Source organism: Hordeum vulgare, chromosome 7H (genome assembly GCF_904849725.1).
Source record: "Hordeum vulgare subsp. vulgare chromosome 7H, MorexV3_pseudomolecules_assembly, whole genome shotgun sequence".
NCBI lineage: Eukaryota > Viridiplantae > Streptophyta > Magnoliopsida > Poales > Poaceae > Hordeum > Hordeum vulgare.
This window is the reverse complement of record NC_058524.1, coordinates 623812414-623827575: the sequence shown is the minus strand read 5'-3', so window position 1 is coordinate 623827575 and position 15162 is coordinate 623812414. Positions and strand designations below refer to the sequence as shown.

Below are 15162 nucleotides of genomic sequence, written 5' to 3'. Positions count from 1 at the left end.
GGAGGAGGAGGAGGACCCTCGCCGGCGCTCACCGCCAAGGGATTGGGATTGGGATTGGGACTGGGACTTTGAGGGAGGCAGCGGCCACTGGAGGAGTCGTTGACCGTTGACACGTGCGTGATGCTGTGGGAATTTAGGTGGTGTTTCTTTACACGGACTAGACTGAAAAAAGTGTTTTTGCTTGACGTGCAATTTTATTTTAAAAGAAGTAACAACCTATTTAATAACATGATTGACTGTGATTCTCAGGTTTTTCATGGCTTAGGTTCAGAAATCCACTAAGTGAACTTTTCATAACAAACAACAAAACTAACATAGAAACGTATTTTGCATAGTAAAATGATTATCCCAACTACCAATCTCATTTGAAACTTCATTATATGCTTGTGGCTTTCCATCAGTAGTTATATCCAGTTATATCCTTTCTGAGTATCCTGTGAGCTTGTGCCTTTCACCTAGGAGGGTATATATGCCAATGCTTTCTTCCCTGTGCCCGTTTCATCTTTGGAAGGGCGCCGGTCCTTTTGGTGTGCTTTCTCGTTTGGTGTTTTAAGTAAGCAAAGAAAATAACAGAAGAGATTTAACTCATGCGTGGTTTGGATTGTCTTATCAGTGTGTATATATTTATTATTGGAACAGTTTGTAAGTGTGTATATATTTATTATTGGAACAGTTTGTAAGAAAGTGTGCTCTGTATGATGTGCTTCTTGTAATATTCTTAGCTCTGAAATCATGTTCTATAAGTGTAGTTGTGAAATCATCCAGTTTAGGACTCATGTGCTCATCTTGCACGACTTCTTCCTGGCTGCATTCATGGACTTTGGTTGTGGGTTGTTTCGTTGTTTTTTTTAAAGTAAGACTTGCGGTACTGTTGACTTCTTATTTTATAACTACGGATCTCCAGCTTCTTTGTGCATTCATCAAACTGTAGCTTGTAACTTGTAACTTTACTATTTGTGAGGTTAGCTCAAGTTGTAGCTTGTAACTTTACTGTATGTATTATCCTGCTTATGTGGACTGTTTCTATGCTGAAATTTTATTGTGATGTTAAATATGAAATTCCGTTGGGTAGTCTAGTATATCTGCATTAATGATCTACTATCTGCATGATAAACAAATGCCCCCTGTTAAGAAGCATACTGTAGTAGATGTTGTATAGGCAACGAGAGCGACAGTAGTTGGTCTATTTCTCTGGAATAAGTACTCCTGACAACATTCTGTCAGAACCTTTGGGTGACAACAAAAACATTCCACTGTTACTCATCATACATTTTTATCTGCTTTTTCTAATGCATTTGAAATTTTTCAGGTACCTCCTCTACAGAGAGGACGACATTTTGGGCACCCTACACGAGTGAATTCGGACAGTAAGGAAGTCATCAGTTGCTTTAATGCAGGAGAAGAGGATGTTTAGACTTTCCATGTTATCGGATAAACCTTGAAATAGAACTCTTTTATGGTGTGATGATAGATTTTTTGCCTCGAACGTCATGAACTTGATATGATTGTTGCACGCTTTCAGTCGTGATGCTATTCAGTAAACTTGTGGAGCTGAAGTGTTGCCCTTAATTTTCGTCAAATCGCTTCCCTGGCTGCCAAGCCTTGCGTTTTTTGGATTTTCAGTGGATGCATATTGATGGGTCATTGGTGTCCTGTTTTACTCGGTGTGCTATTCATCAATGATAAGGTATAATTCTAAACAAACAAACAAGCGTTAGTCCATATGTATATGCAAATCTTAGCAGGCTCAGCTTCTCGTTGTTCGTTTTTTAGGGAGCATCTGGGTATGGTTGGATGTGGTTGAGATCCTTTGCAGTATCGTATGGTGTTGTAGTGCGGATGACATATGAGACCGGGTCCTACATGATAGTGACTGTACCGCAGAGGGTCCTGAGCATCTGGGTATGTTGTTAAAAGTGCACTCTGTGTTGCTGAAATTTTGCTGTTGTCGAAAGTTTGTACTTTTGAAAGTTTAGGCTATGGCAGCCAGGTTACAAGGGTGGGAGAAAAACAACAATCCAAGCGGAGGTTGGGAAGCGGGATGGAAATACAATCCTTGACATGTATTTTGGTTGTAGGCTAGTGTAATACAAGTGTAAAATGTTACAAGGGTAGCAAAAAAAACGTTCCAATTAAACGCAGCCTTAGCACAAAGAACCCCGAGCGCTATGCTCCCTTTTCATGTCTTCGGAGCAAAATGAATCCCCAGCAAAAAGTTCAAAAAAAACATCTCTGGCCCTCGCCGCCTTTCATTCTTTCGTTGTCACCTGAGGCAAACGTTGGGCCTCGCCGCCTTTCCTTCTTTCGTTGTTACCTGAAGCAGTAAAGACCCGCGACAACGATGGTCGTCGCGGTCCTTCATTGCTTCACCTCGTTCGTGGGGGCATCAAACTTCACGGCGACGATTTTCATTGGCATGACGCTAGCGGCTCTACTACGGGTGATGGTGCGGGTGCGGCCGCGTGGTCTTGGTCACGCGTATGGCAAGGCTCCCATCAATCATGTGCCGTGGCATGACGTCATATCTGACCACCTCTTTCCCATCTTATCTTATGTGAGTCCTAACCCCTCTAGATCTTGTCTATGCCGATGTGGATCTCCAATTCTCGAGCTCGTCAGGGTGTCAGATGTGAAGATCATGACCAGTGGCGAAGCCAGGAATAATTATTAGGTGTGGCGAAATTCATGAGTGAGAAAACCATGTACATAAAATTCAATTACGCAATAGCTCACTAGAATACCAAATATATCCAAGCATGTCGTGGGCTAATGTAATCTTACCTCATCTACTTAAGATGTACACCGACATGTATCAGCATTACCAGTATAGTATATACTCGTAGTAAGTTTATTTGCAGAAATGTTTAGGTATGGCGATTGCCAAGCCTAACCAGATTACTGGCACCGCCCCTGATTATGACTTGGAAAAATATCTTCCCCTCCCCTCCCTTGTCTCTTTGCAAAACTCCACCTTTGTTGAGCAATGGCGGTGCTCTTGGCATCATGTACTTCTTGAAGACGTTATCTCGAAAGAAAATCTAACGTATTCTCCAAAATACCTAAACTCCATAATAAGACAGAGCATACGACGTAAAAACTACTCTAGGAGATTATTCATACATATCTCCATCTCCATAATTTTTTGAGGGGACTTCATATTTACCCCCGCAAGCTCCATATTTGGAGGTGGCGAGGAAATTTGGATTGCACATGATTTCCTGAGCGGGAGGGCAGGCCCGGTTGAGTTGTTGGTAGATTTGTTGCAGTAGCTGGCTTGCTACTGTTCACTTTGCTGTTGTCGAAAGTTTGTACTTTTGAAAGTTTAGGCTATGGCAGCCAGGTTACAAGGGTGGGAGAAAAACAACAATCCAAGCGGAGGTTGGGAAGCGGGATGGAAATACAATCCTTGACATGTATTTTGGTAGATTTGTTGCAGTAGCTGGCTCGCTACTGTTCACTGTACATGCTCGTGACTAATTCGTGTTTGAAAAGATAATAGATTTTTACCCTGGTCGAGTTAAAAACCATAAAAGAACACCTTAGATTCGTAAATTATTTTTAATTAATTGGAGAACCAAGTTGTGTGCGTATTGATAATTTTGAGTTTTGTTATACGCCTACGCATAAACAGGGATGCTTTATTGATCAGTTATTCAAGATACAACTTAGCCATGCTACAATGAAAGAAAAAGAAACGACACTGAAGGTCTTTCACCGCCCAAATCTGTTGTGCTAAATCTTAATTTGTTTAGATTACTCAATCTCATAGTTTGTTTGACATGGTATTTAATGAACAAATTTACATATATGCTATACTAATGTTGGAATGGTTAACTTTGCCTACTATGGTGTACCCTGACGATCCATCTATTGTGTGTCATAGACGGAGGCGCCCCATTGCCGCCCCCAAAGTGGCCACATCGACATGGCGAGTCATCGGGAGGAGTTCGTAATGCGCCCAATGTCAACAACGTGCCCAATGATAAGCGTGGCAGTGTCGTTTCAAAGAAGGTATGTGTCTAAATTTTCCTATCTAAGTTTCATATATACATATATTGGTTATTTTTTCGATGTTTATATTAAGGGACCTAGATTAAATTTTTGCCCCGGGGCCTCGAAATCTCAGGACCGGCCCTGCGGAGGGCTTGGTTGACCACTTTATCCGAAAATCGAGCTCCAAACCAGAAATCATGTGACAAAACCAAAAATCCGATGGAATCGAGTCGCTTGGGAAAGGGTGAAAGCGCAATTATTTCCTAAGTGGGTTTTGATGGTAATGACAATATAAGTTGAAGAATAATCTTGTTTATTAAGTATCTACAAAGGTAGATTGGTCAAAATGATTAAAGCAAAGATTTTTTTTTTTGCGGGGTTAAAGCAAAGATATATGTGGACCCCGTGATTAACAAAGAGAGAAGAAAACGGTATACTCCAAGGTTATAACTGCACTATATATTTGGAGGGATGCCCGATTAAAATAGGGAGCACCTGGAACTCAACTAGCTGAGATTATCTATGGTCTCATTCACGTGACATCATACATAGGTTGGTAAACATTTTTCTTGTTTGTATCGTGTGTTTTTTTGGGCTTGCCCTTTTGTTTCACCTGTCGCTCTTACTAGAGCAAATATACGATTCCATACGATAAGCACGCATATACGTCCTAGTGTGCTGGCTGTACAAGATGTTTTTATTTGCCGAACCCTTGTCTATTCAAATGAGTGTTTTATTTGATTTTTTTTCTTTCAGTTTTTACTGTATTTTACAGTAGTCGCCAGCATGATGCTTTTGTCGTAGGATCAGTTTTGGTTTTGTCCTATAAATTATTTAGTCATTTATTTTAAAAATATCCAACAAATTGTTTAAAAATGATAAAGAGCAAAAAAAACAACCCCATAGCCCAGTTGGTGTGACATAGTTACACCCGGGTTACAACACTTGCAGTTGCAGGGTACATCATCTGCAGTTACATGTCAGGTTACCAAACTTGCAGTTGCGCGTCACGTTGCAACACTTATAGTTGCGCGTTGGGGCATAACACTTGGAGTCGTATTAAATCAGTTTTTGTTGCGCGTCGGGTTACAGCTCTTGAAGTTGCGTGTCGGGTTACAACACTTGCAGTTGCATGTCGAGTTATAACACTCGCAGTTGCGCGTCAAGTTAAAACACTTGCAGTTGCGCGCCGAGTTACAACACTTGCAGTTGCATATCAGGGTACAACATCTGCAGTTACATGTCAGGTTACCAAACTTGCAGTTACGCGTCACGTTACAACACTTATAGTTGCGCGTTGGGGCATAACACTTGGAGTCGTATTAAATCAGTTTCTGTTACGCGTCGGGTTACAACTCTTGAAGTTGCGTGTCGGGTTACAACACTTGCAGTTGCATGTCGAGTTATAACACTCGCAGTTGCGCGTCAAGTTAAAACACTTGTAGTTGCGCGCCGGGTTACAACACTTGCAGTTGCAGATCTGGTTATGACACTTGCAGTTACATGTCGGGCTACAACACTTGCAGTTGCAGATCTGGTTACGACACTTGCAGTTACATGTCGGGTTACAACACTTGCAGTTGCAAATCTGATTACGACACTTGCAGTTACATGTCGGGTTACAACACTTGCAATTGGGTGTCTAGTGATGGACATGTAACTCATGATGCAAAAAAAAATTGACGCACTAACTTAAAAAATAGATTTTTTTTTGATAAAACGTATAAATAAAAAAACAAACAAATTGTAGACATATGCAAAAGGGTTGTGCGCTTTTGATGTTTCAAATTCCCACGCAAAATGTATCTAAAAAGGTCCTTCTGCAAAAAATATGTATTACCTTTAATTTTCCATACAAAATAAAATACAAAAATAACACAAGATCAAACGGAAATTAACAACTAAAATAAAGCGGCTGGAAACAAGTCATTAGAGCCATGGCAGCGAACATTAGAAAATAACGTAGCTTGATAAAAAAAGAAGCCCATCAACTCTGCTTTAGGCACTCTGTCTGTGTGGTGACGAACTGTACGTAAAACATGATGTGTATGGTGATTGGTGAGGTACATGCACGAATCTCTGTATCATGAAAAGTCAAACAGTGAAGTTGATGAATGAGACCATAGCTAAAACTCAGCTAGCTAAGTTTTAGCAAAACCGATTAAAATATGGGAGAACTCATTTTTTCTTTTTAGACAGCCCAAATATAAACATTCTACATCACACACCATATGCCACACTTGGAGCAACTCCAACGCGCCGGTCGATTTCATCCCGCGCGTTCGTTTGAATCGCGGCGGACAGAAAAAATGTCCAACGCGCCGATTCAAACGGACACGCGTCTGCTTTTCGTCCGCCCGCCGATCCATTCTCGATCCATTTTTAAGCCTGATTTACGTCGGCATGGACACGAGACGGACGCGTGCGGTAGCCGCCTACTCCTTCCCATGGCCCGCTAGTCGGTGGCACATTGGCCATCCTCTCACATCCCATACCGACAACAAACCCTCGGCCGTCTCCTCCGCATCGTCTCCACCGTCCATTTGTTGGTGCCGACACACCTCCCCCCAACATCGCCACCTCTCCGTCACCACCATCTCGCCGCCGGGACTTGTCCAGGCCAGGCACCTGGTCCATGGGTAGGCGCGTGTCTCTTCACCGGCCTACTTCTTCGACGACGTCCGGAAGCTGTTCGACAGTTTGCCAAGGTACAAAATGGACTATGCCTGCTTGCCAAATAATGCAAAATGTGTGCATATTTATTAAAGGGGCGGCTAGCCAGCCATGCTGGCAAATATGGGCCGCGGGCGTTGGGTGCACTATCGACGCAAATGTTAAACACACTACTAGGAAAAGGGCTATAGATGACATAGATACTAATGGCGCACCAGACAAGTAGTGCGCCACTACTATATAGCAGTGGCGCACCATGTGTAGGTGTGCCATTAGTGTGATGGACACTAATGGCGCACCACACACTCGGTGCGCCACTACTATATTTTTTTTACAAAAGTACTAATGGCGCACCGGAGCAGAGTGCGCCATTACTAGTTTAACTAGTAATGGCGCACCGCTCACCCAGTGCGCCACTACTATATATTTTTTTTTACAAAACTACTAATGGTGCACCACCAGCTGATGCGCCATTAGTAACCAGGGTTACTAATGGCGCAACCCCTGGGGATGCGCCATTGCTATCACCCCCGCTAAAATCCCCATGCCAGTCCCCGCGCTCTGTGGAGAGGACCTGGCCGCCACTGTCCTCTTCCTCCAGCCTCGTCTCCCTCCAAACCCTAGCCTTGCACGCCGCCGGCCGCACTGCTCCGCCTCCTCCTGTCCTCCACTTCTCTCCTCCCTCCCTCCCACGATCTGTTTCCTCTCCTTGCCCGCGCCACCTCCTCCCGCACGGATAAGACCCGTCTGTCCCCCCCATCCCACCCCGCCTGCCGCCGTCCGGTCCGTCATTAGGGTTTCGTTGGCCAGCCAGCCATGGCGATCCTCGGGGAGCTCGGGACGGAGATCCTCATCCCTGTCTGCGGGGTCATCGGCATCGTCTTCGCCGTCGCGCAGTGGTTCATCGTCTCCAAGGTCAAGGTCACCCCCAGCGCCGCCTCCGCCGCCGTCGACGCCAAGAACGGCTACGGCGACTACCTCATCGAGGAGGAGGAGGGCCTCAATGACCACAACGTCGTCATCAAGTGCGCCGAGATCCAGACCGCCATCTCTGAAGGTGAGCTCACCCATCCCCTTCGCCAACAACGGTGGTGGCTTCCCCCTCTCCCTCTCACCCGCTCCCTCCCCCAGATCTGGTTCTCAGCCTCTCAGGCTCGGAAGCTTTGGTCCCCATGATGGCAGGCATCGTTTGGCTTGTGTGGAGAACCACAGTGCTCTGTGTTAGACAATTGTATAGGATACGGTTGTTGGTTGATGTAGCTTAAACCCGGTTCTATCTCTTCTCTGATCTCCCTTATCTCATGTAACCTCTTGATAAGATCTTGCCTTGTACTCCAAGATATTTGTGATATAAATACATTGTGGCCCGAGACAAAGGGTTCTACGCTTCATCACATGGTCATCAGAGCCCTTCCTCTCGACGCCTAGCTATCGAGAAGAGAAATCGCTCCATTGATCGCAGAGAGAGTCGACGATGACAGGCCCCGCGCTCCCCACCATTGCATCCACCCAAATCACATCCGCCGCGCCCTCATCCTCCTCCAACACCTCGCTCTCTCTCGGTCCACCTCCATCAGAGAAGCTCACCAGGATGAACTTTCTTCTTTGGAAGGCCGTCGTGCTACCCCAGATCAAGGGAGCACAGATGGAACACTTCCTCGACGCCGCAAGCCGGGCGCCTCCCGCCACCATCTCCATCACCAAGGATGGGAAGGAAGAGAAGGTCTTCAACTACGCCAGATCAATCTGGTATGCGCAACAACAGCAGGTACAAGGATACCTCATGGGATCTCTCTCTCGAGAGGTTCTCGCGCAAGTGGCGATGCTTCAGACGCCGGCCGAGGTATGGACTTCCATCCATGCCATGTTTGCTGCACAAACACAAGCCCAAAAGATCAACACCAGGATGGCCCTCACCAATCTGCAAAAAGGTAATCTAACCATGGCAGAATATCTTGGAAGATCAAAACCCTCACCGATGAAGTTGCCTGCGCCGGCGCACCGCTCGGAGATGCTGAGATCATCTCTCATGTCATCGCCGGCCTCGACATCGACTACAATCCCGTGATCTCCGCCTTGGCCGCGCGGGTCGAACCGGTCATAGTCCAGGAGCTCTACAGCCAGCTTCTAAGCTTCGACGCCCGGCTCAGTATGCTGCAAGGATCCAATCTACGTCAATCCTCTGTCAACGCCGCCTCCCGCGGACGTGGCCGTGGGTGTGGACAGCAAGGGCGCGGACGCGGAAGCGGCGGTGGAGGACGCGCCGGACAGCAGGGCCAGACTCGCCCTGGTGGTGGTGGTGACCGCGGCGGCGGTGATCGCGGCGGGGGCTACACCAACGGCTACAACGGCGACGGCTACAACAACAATCGCCGACCAAGGTGCCAACTTTGCAAGAAGCCGGGCCACGAAGTCATTGACTGCTGGCACGGGTATGATGAGGACTACACACCCAAAACACGGCAAGCTGCTGCCGCCACACGGGAACACGGTGGAGCCGATGGTGAGACGGTTTGGTACGCTGACTCCGGCGCCACAGATCACGTCACAAATGAGCTAGAGAAGCTGGCTCTCCGAGAGAGGTACCACGACAACGATCAGATTCACACCGCAAGTGGTGGAGGTATGGATATTCTTCACATTGGGCAATCCTCTATTAATTCCCCTAGCCTCAAACGTGACCTTGTTCTTAAAGATGTTCTCCATGTTCCACAAGCCGATAAGAATCTAGCTTCCATGTCACGTTTGACATCCGACAACAATATTTTCTTTGAAACTCATCCTACCTATTTTTTCATTAAGGATCGGGCAACGAGGGAACTCATCCATCGCGGTAGATGCATTGGAGGACTATACCCCATCACATCAAGAGTCTTTAATCAACATCGTCGTCGCCAAGTTTACTCCACCACCAAGCCGTCACTAGCCAGATGGCACCAGAGATTAGGGCATCCTTCCTCAAATATAGTTAAGCAAGTAGTCAATAAAGGCAATCTTGCATTGTCAAAAGTTCCAATACAGAGTCTGTTTGTGAAGCTTGTCAATGTGCCAAGAGTCACCAACTTCCCTATCCTTTGTCAAATAGTGTGTCTCATGCTCCTTTAGAGCTTATTTTCAGTGATGTATGGGGTCATGCAAGAGATTCTTTTGGTAGAAAGAAATATTATGTCAGTTTCATCGATGATTATAGCAAGTTCACATGGATCTACTTGCTCAAAAACAAATCTGAAGTTTTTTCTGTCTTTCAAGAATTCCAAACACTTGTGGAGAGACACGTCGTCGCCAAGTTTACTCCACCACCAAGCCGTCACTAGCCAGATGGCACCAGAGATTAGGGCATCCTTCCTCAAATATAGTTAAGCAAGTAGTCAATAAAGGCAATCTTGCATTGTCAAAAGTTCCAATACAGAGTCTGTTTGTGAAGCTTGTCAATGTGCCAAGAGTCACCAACTTCCCTATCATTTGTCAAATAGTGTGTCTCATGCTCCTTTAGAGCTTATTTTCAGTGATGTATGGGGTCATGCAAGAGATTCTTTTGGTAGAAAGAAATATTATGTCAGTTTCATCGATGATTATAGCAAGTTCACATGGATCTACTTGCTCAAAAACAAATCTGAAGTTTTTTCTGTCTTTCAAGAATTCCAAACACTTGTGGAGAGACAATTTGATAAAAAGATACTTGCAGTCCAAAGTGACTGGGGAGGAGAGTATGAAAAACTTAACTCCTTCTTTCGTAGCATTGGGATTATTCACCATGTCTCTTGTCCCCATGCTCATCAACAAAATGGTTCGGCCGAACGAAAACACCATCATATTGTTGAAGTTGGCCTATCCCTTCTAGCTCACGCATCCATGCCACTTAAATATTGGGATGATGCCTTTATCACAACCACATACCTTATAAATCATTTGCTTAGTCGAGTCATTGGCAACACTACTCCATTGGAACGTTTGTTTCATCAAACACCTGACTACAGTTCTCTCAAAATCTTTGGGTGTGCATGTTACCCAAATCTTCGTCCCTATAACCATCATAAACTAGAGTTTCGGTCCACACAATGTGTGTTCCTTGGTTATAGTAATCTCCATAAAGGCTACAAGTGTCTACACATCTCATCCGGTCGTATTTATATTCCCCGTGATGTTGTCTTTGATGAAACAATGTTTCCCTTTGCTAAACTCCATCCTAATGCGGGAGCTCTTTTGCGTGCCGAAATCTCCCTCCTTTCCGAGCCTATTCCATCTTCGAGTCACGGGGGTGAATTAATTAGGATTAATCCTGTGGAAAATATCTTTGAATCTGCTTAAACTGACGCTGAAAATGCAGCTACAGGGCGTTATTTCATGTCTCCAGATGCAGCAAAATCCGTCGCGGAACTCCAAGCGGATCCTCTGGCTGCTGCAGCTCCTGTCGGCGGGCAATCCGAGGCTGCCAGTCTGCCCGACGCGGCGCCCCAGGCGGATTCTCCCGCGCCAACCGCCAGCACCCCACGTGCGGCGCCCACCTGCATCCGCGCCGCGCCAACCGCCCGCAACCGCGTGGCCGACAGCGCCCCACCTGCGGGGTCCACCCGCCTCGGCGGCTCCCCCGCGCCAACTGCCAGCTACAACTGCCAGCTACAACGCGCCAACGTCTGCGCCAACCACCTGCGTCGGCAGATCCGAGGAGGATCCTCCCGCGCCAACCGACAGCGCCCCACGTGCGGCGCCCACCCGCGTCTGCGCCGCCTTCGACGAGATCCCAGGCGCGGAGCCCATTGGCTCCACCAACAGTGGGCCGCCTTCTGGTCCTGTTGCTTCGGGGGCCAGCCCGACCGCCTCGCCTGGATCCTCTGTGGCTGACTTCTTTGTGGACAGATCTGCCGCAACTACAGCCCCTCCTCGCCATACACGGTCTCGGTCAGGTATTATCAAGGACAAGAAATATACAGACGGTACAGTCAGGTATGACACACACAAACGTGCTTTCCTCACAAGTACCGGTGAACAAATAACCTTGCATGATGCCCTTGCTCACAAAATAAAACGTGGCGGTTAGTCTCACCAAAGCAAGGTGCAAATGTGATAGATTGCAAATGGGTATATAAAATCAAAAAAAGAGCTGATGATAGTATAGACAGATACAAAGCTAGACTGGTTGCCAAAGGGTTTAAACAAAGGTTTGGTATTGATTATGAGGATACTTTCAGCCCTGTTATTAAATCAGCCACTATTCGACTTGTACTGTCTATTGCTATTTCCACAGGTTGGAGCCTACGACAGCTAGACGTCCAGAACGCGTTTCTTCATGGTGTTCTTGAGGAAGAGGTGTTCATGCGGCAACCACCAGGGTATGAAAATAAGAACACACCACATCACGTCTGCAAATTGGATAAAGCTTTGTATGGGTTGAAACAGGCCCCAAGAGCCTAGTATTCCAGGTTAAGTACACAGTTACAAAAACTTGGATTCACACCATCAAAGGCAGATACCTCCTTATTCTTCTACAGTAAGAACAATGTTACTATATTTGTCCTTGTCTATGTTGATGATATAATTGTTGCTAGCTCTAGTCCAGATGCTACAACTTGTCTGCTTAAAGATTTAAAGCTAGAGTTTGCTCTCAAGGATCTAGGAGATCTTCACTACTTTCTTGGAATCTAGGTAAAGAAGGTAAAAGATGGTATCCTTCTTACACAAGAAAGGTACACTACTGATATTCTCAAAAGAATAGGTATGGAAAAATGTAAGCCAGTTAGTACACCTATCTCTACCTCAGAAAAACTCAGCATTGAGAGTGGAGAAGCACTTGGGCCAGACACTCTGGTCTTTCTTGCAGAGACCCTTCGCCCGGTTGTCACTGTCGGCATTCTGCTCAATGCAAAACAGATTCCTTGTAATATAATTTCGTCTCATTTTGATAGAACTTCCAGAAAAACTACTACATTTTTGTATGTCTGGTTTACTGCTAATATAGGGCCTAGCTAGCTAGGGGAAAAATGATGTCACAAACCAGGCACTGAATACTTTTTCGTTGAACATGCCTAAAGTGGAGACGAATTCTATTTGAAAGCTAACGATCTTTTGCTATTTTTTGGACAAAACACACTGAATTATTTTACATTTTGTTGTATCCACCAGGGAATCGAGCATACATGCGATGGAGCATTTGATCAGACTATATAATGAGTGGGAAATGCAGCTACTCGTGCTCCTTAGCTTCACACTGCAGTTGTTCCTCTTCTTTGCTGGCAGGCTCCGGCGGTGTAGCGGCAACAGGCTCCTACGGCTCTCCCTTTGGGCTGCTTACTTGGGGGCAGGCCTGGCAGCAGTTTATGCACTCGGCTACCTGTCACGGCATCAGGATAACAACATTGAAAGGCTAAGAAGAACCGAACAGCTGGCTTTCTTCTGGGCACCATTTCTCCTCGTCCATCTTGGTGGGCAGGACACCATTACTGCTTTCGCCATGGAGGATAACGACTTGTGGTTGAGGCATCTCTTGAATCTGTTGACCCAAATTGCACTAGCTTTATATGTATTCCGGAAGTCCATTGGAAGACACAACCCTCAAATCTGCTTCGACGATGACATCTCTGTCGTGCCCTGCTACTGCTGCAGGAAGAGGTCAAGCTGTTGGGGACGTGGCTGCAGGGCGACCGTGCCCTCACCTTCTGCCACCTCCTCGCCCGCAACACCGTCAGGGCCAAGCCAGCCCAACTCGCCTTCGGTACACCGTCAGGGCCAAGCCAGCACAACTCGCCTTCAGGTTATGGTCTTGGTGGGTCTTCCATGGCTCTATTCGGAAGAGTTGGTGGAGGTATCTACACTAAGGCTGCTGACGTGGGTGCTGACCTTGTTGGCAAAGTTGAGAGGAACATTCCTGAAGATGACCCAAGGAACCCAGCTGTAAGTTCTCTTCTCACTTCTCAGCTTTTGGCTAATAGTTTTAGGCAAATTAGCAGACATTGCTTACAATTTATATTGTGACTATTTTGCTTCATGACATATCCTTTGCTGAACTTGGAACTCTTGTTTGCAGGTGATTGCTGACAACGTCGGTGACAATGTTGGTGATATTGCTGGAATGGGATCAGATCTCTTTGGTTCATATGCAAAATCTTCCTGCTCTGCTCTTGTTGTTGCTTCCATCTCATCTTTTGGAATCAACCATGATTTCACTGCGATGTGCCACCCACTGCTCGTGAGCTCTGCAGGCATCATTGTTTGCTTGCTCACCACACTCTTTGCAACTGATTTCTTTGAGATTAAGGCTGCAAACAAAATTGAGCCTGCTCTGAAGAAGCATCTCATCATCTCCACTGCTCTAATGACTGTTGGTGTTGCGGTCATCAGCTGGTTGGCTCTTCCAGCTAAGTTCACCATCTTCAACTTCGGTGCTCAGAAGGAAGTGTCCAACTGGTAATTTTGTGGGTCAATATTTGTTCAATTCTGCAATGTTGTACTTCCTTCTGATTATGCTTTCTTGATTTTTCACAGGGGCCTTTTCTTCTGCGTGGCAGTTGGTCTATTGGCTGGTCTGATTATTGGATTTGTGACTGAATACTACACTAGCAACGCCTACAGGTAACTAAAACATTAGTTTCTAGTTATATTATTGTTCATATTTTATGTTATTGTGCCTTATGCCCCAGCTGTTTCCTTGTGGCAGACCTGTGCAAGATGTTGCCGATTCCTGCAGAACTGGTGCTGCCACCAACGTCATCTTCGGTCTTGCTCTGGGGTACAAGTCTGTTATCATCCCAATTTTCGCTATTGCTGTCAGCATCTACGTCAGCTTCTCCATTGCTGCAATGTACGGCATTGCAATGGCTGCTCTTGGCATGCTAAGCACAATGGCAACTGGTCTTGCCATTGATGCTTATGGTCCCATTAGTGACAATGCTGGTGGAATTGCTGAGATGGCTGGCATGAGCCACAGAATCCGTGAGAGGACAGATGCTCTTGATGCTGCTGGCGCCACATCTGCCCGGTGGATGGCTGTGGAAAGAAGTTCTTCACGCACAAGCATCTGCTGCAGCACCGCGAGGTTCACACCTAAACGACGAAGCAGCTGAAGAAGGCTACAGGAGAGGAGAGGACTCCAAGAGATCATCCGATGCGCGTCGAAGGGTACAATTGTGGCATCGAGGGCTGCTGGATGAGCTTCGACACGAAAAGGGAACTGTCCCTGCATGAGCGTGACTTGTGTGTTCTAGATGATTGTTAAGATGGTCAAAACTATGCTTCCTCTAGGTTAATTTGTTTGTCAACTTACGTTCAATGTATGTGCATGTTTATAAACATATTTTCATTGTGGTGTAATATGTGTTTATCTTGAACCTTCTTGTGGGTGTGAGGATAATAATTAAATATTTTTAGAGCCGGTAGTATAACATGTGGCACACCTGGGAGGCATGCTAATGGCACACCTGGGAGGCATACTAATGACGCACCTGGAAGGCATACTAATGACGCATCTGGGAGGCATACTAATGACGCGCCATGAGCTATACT

At 46.1% G+C, this 15162-nt stretch overlaps 2 protein-coding genes and 1 non-coding gene across 3 annotated transcripts; all 3 read left to right on the top strand.

The window, feature by feature from the left end:
- The first annotated feature begins 7478 nt into the window (after positions 1-7478).
- Positions 7479-7842, top strand: LOC123409603 (pyrophosphate-energized vacuolar membrane proton pump-like). The gene has a single exon (XM_045102459.1). It carries the CDS (start codon positions 7483-7485, stop codon positions 7840-7842), a length of 360 nt encoding a protein of 119 aa, XP_044958394.1. The 5' UTR covers positions 7479-7482.
- Positions 7843-8667: 825 nt separating this feature from the next.
- Positions 8668-8806, top strand: LOC123414459. The gene has a single exon (XR_006614423.1). It is a non-coding gene; the product is annotated as a small nucleolar RNA Z247 (small nucleolar RNA).
- Positions 8807-12805: 3999 nt separating this feature from the next.
- On the top strand, positions 12806-14723 carry LOC123409602 (pyrophosphate-energized vacuolar membrane proton pump-like). The gene is made up of 5 exons (XM_045102458.1): positions 12806-13183; positions 13267-13554; positions 13688-14067; positions 14146-14232; positions 14318-14723. The coding sequence occupies exons 1-5, from the start codon at positions 12806-12808 to the stop codon at positions 14721-14723; spliced, it is 1539 nt and encodes a 512-aa protein (XP_044958393.1).
- Positions 14724-15162: the final 439 nt, after the last annotated feature.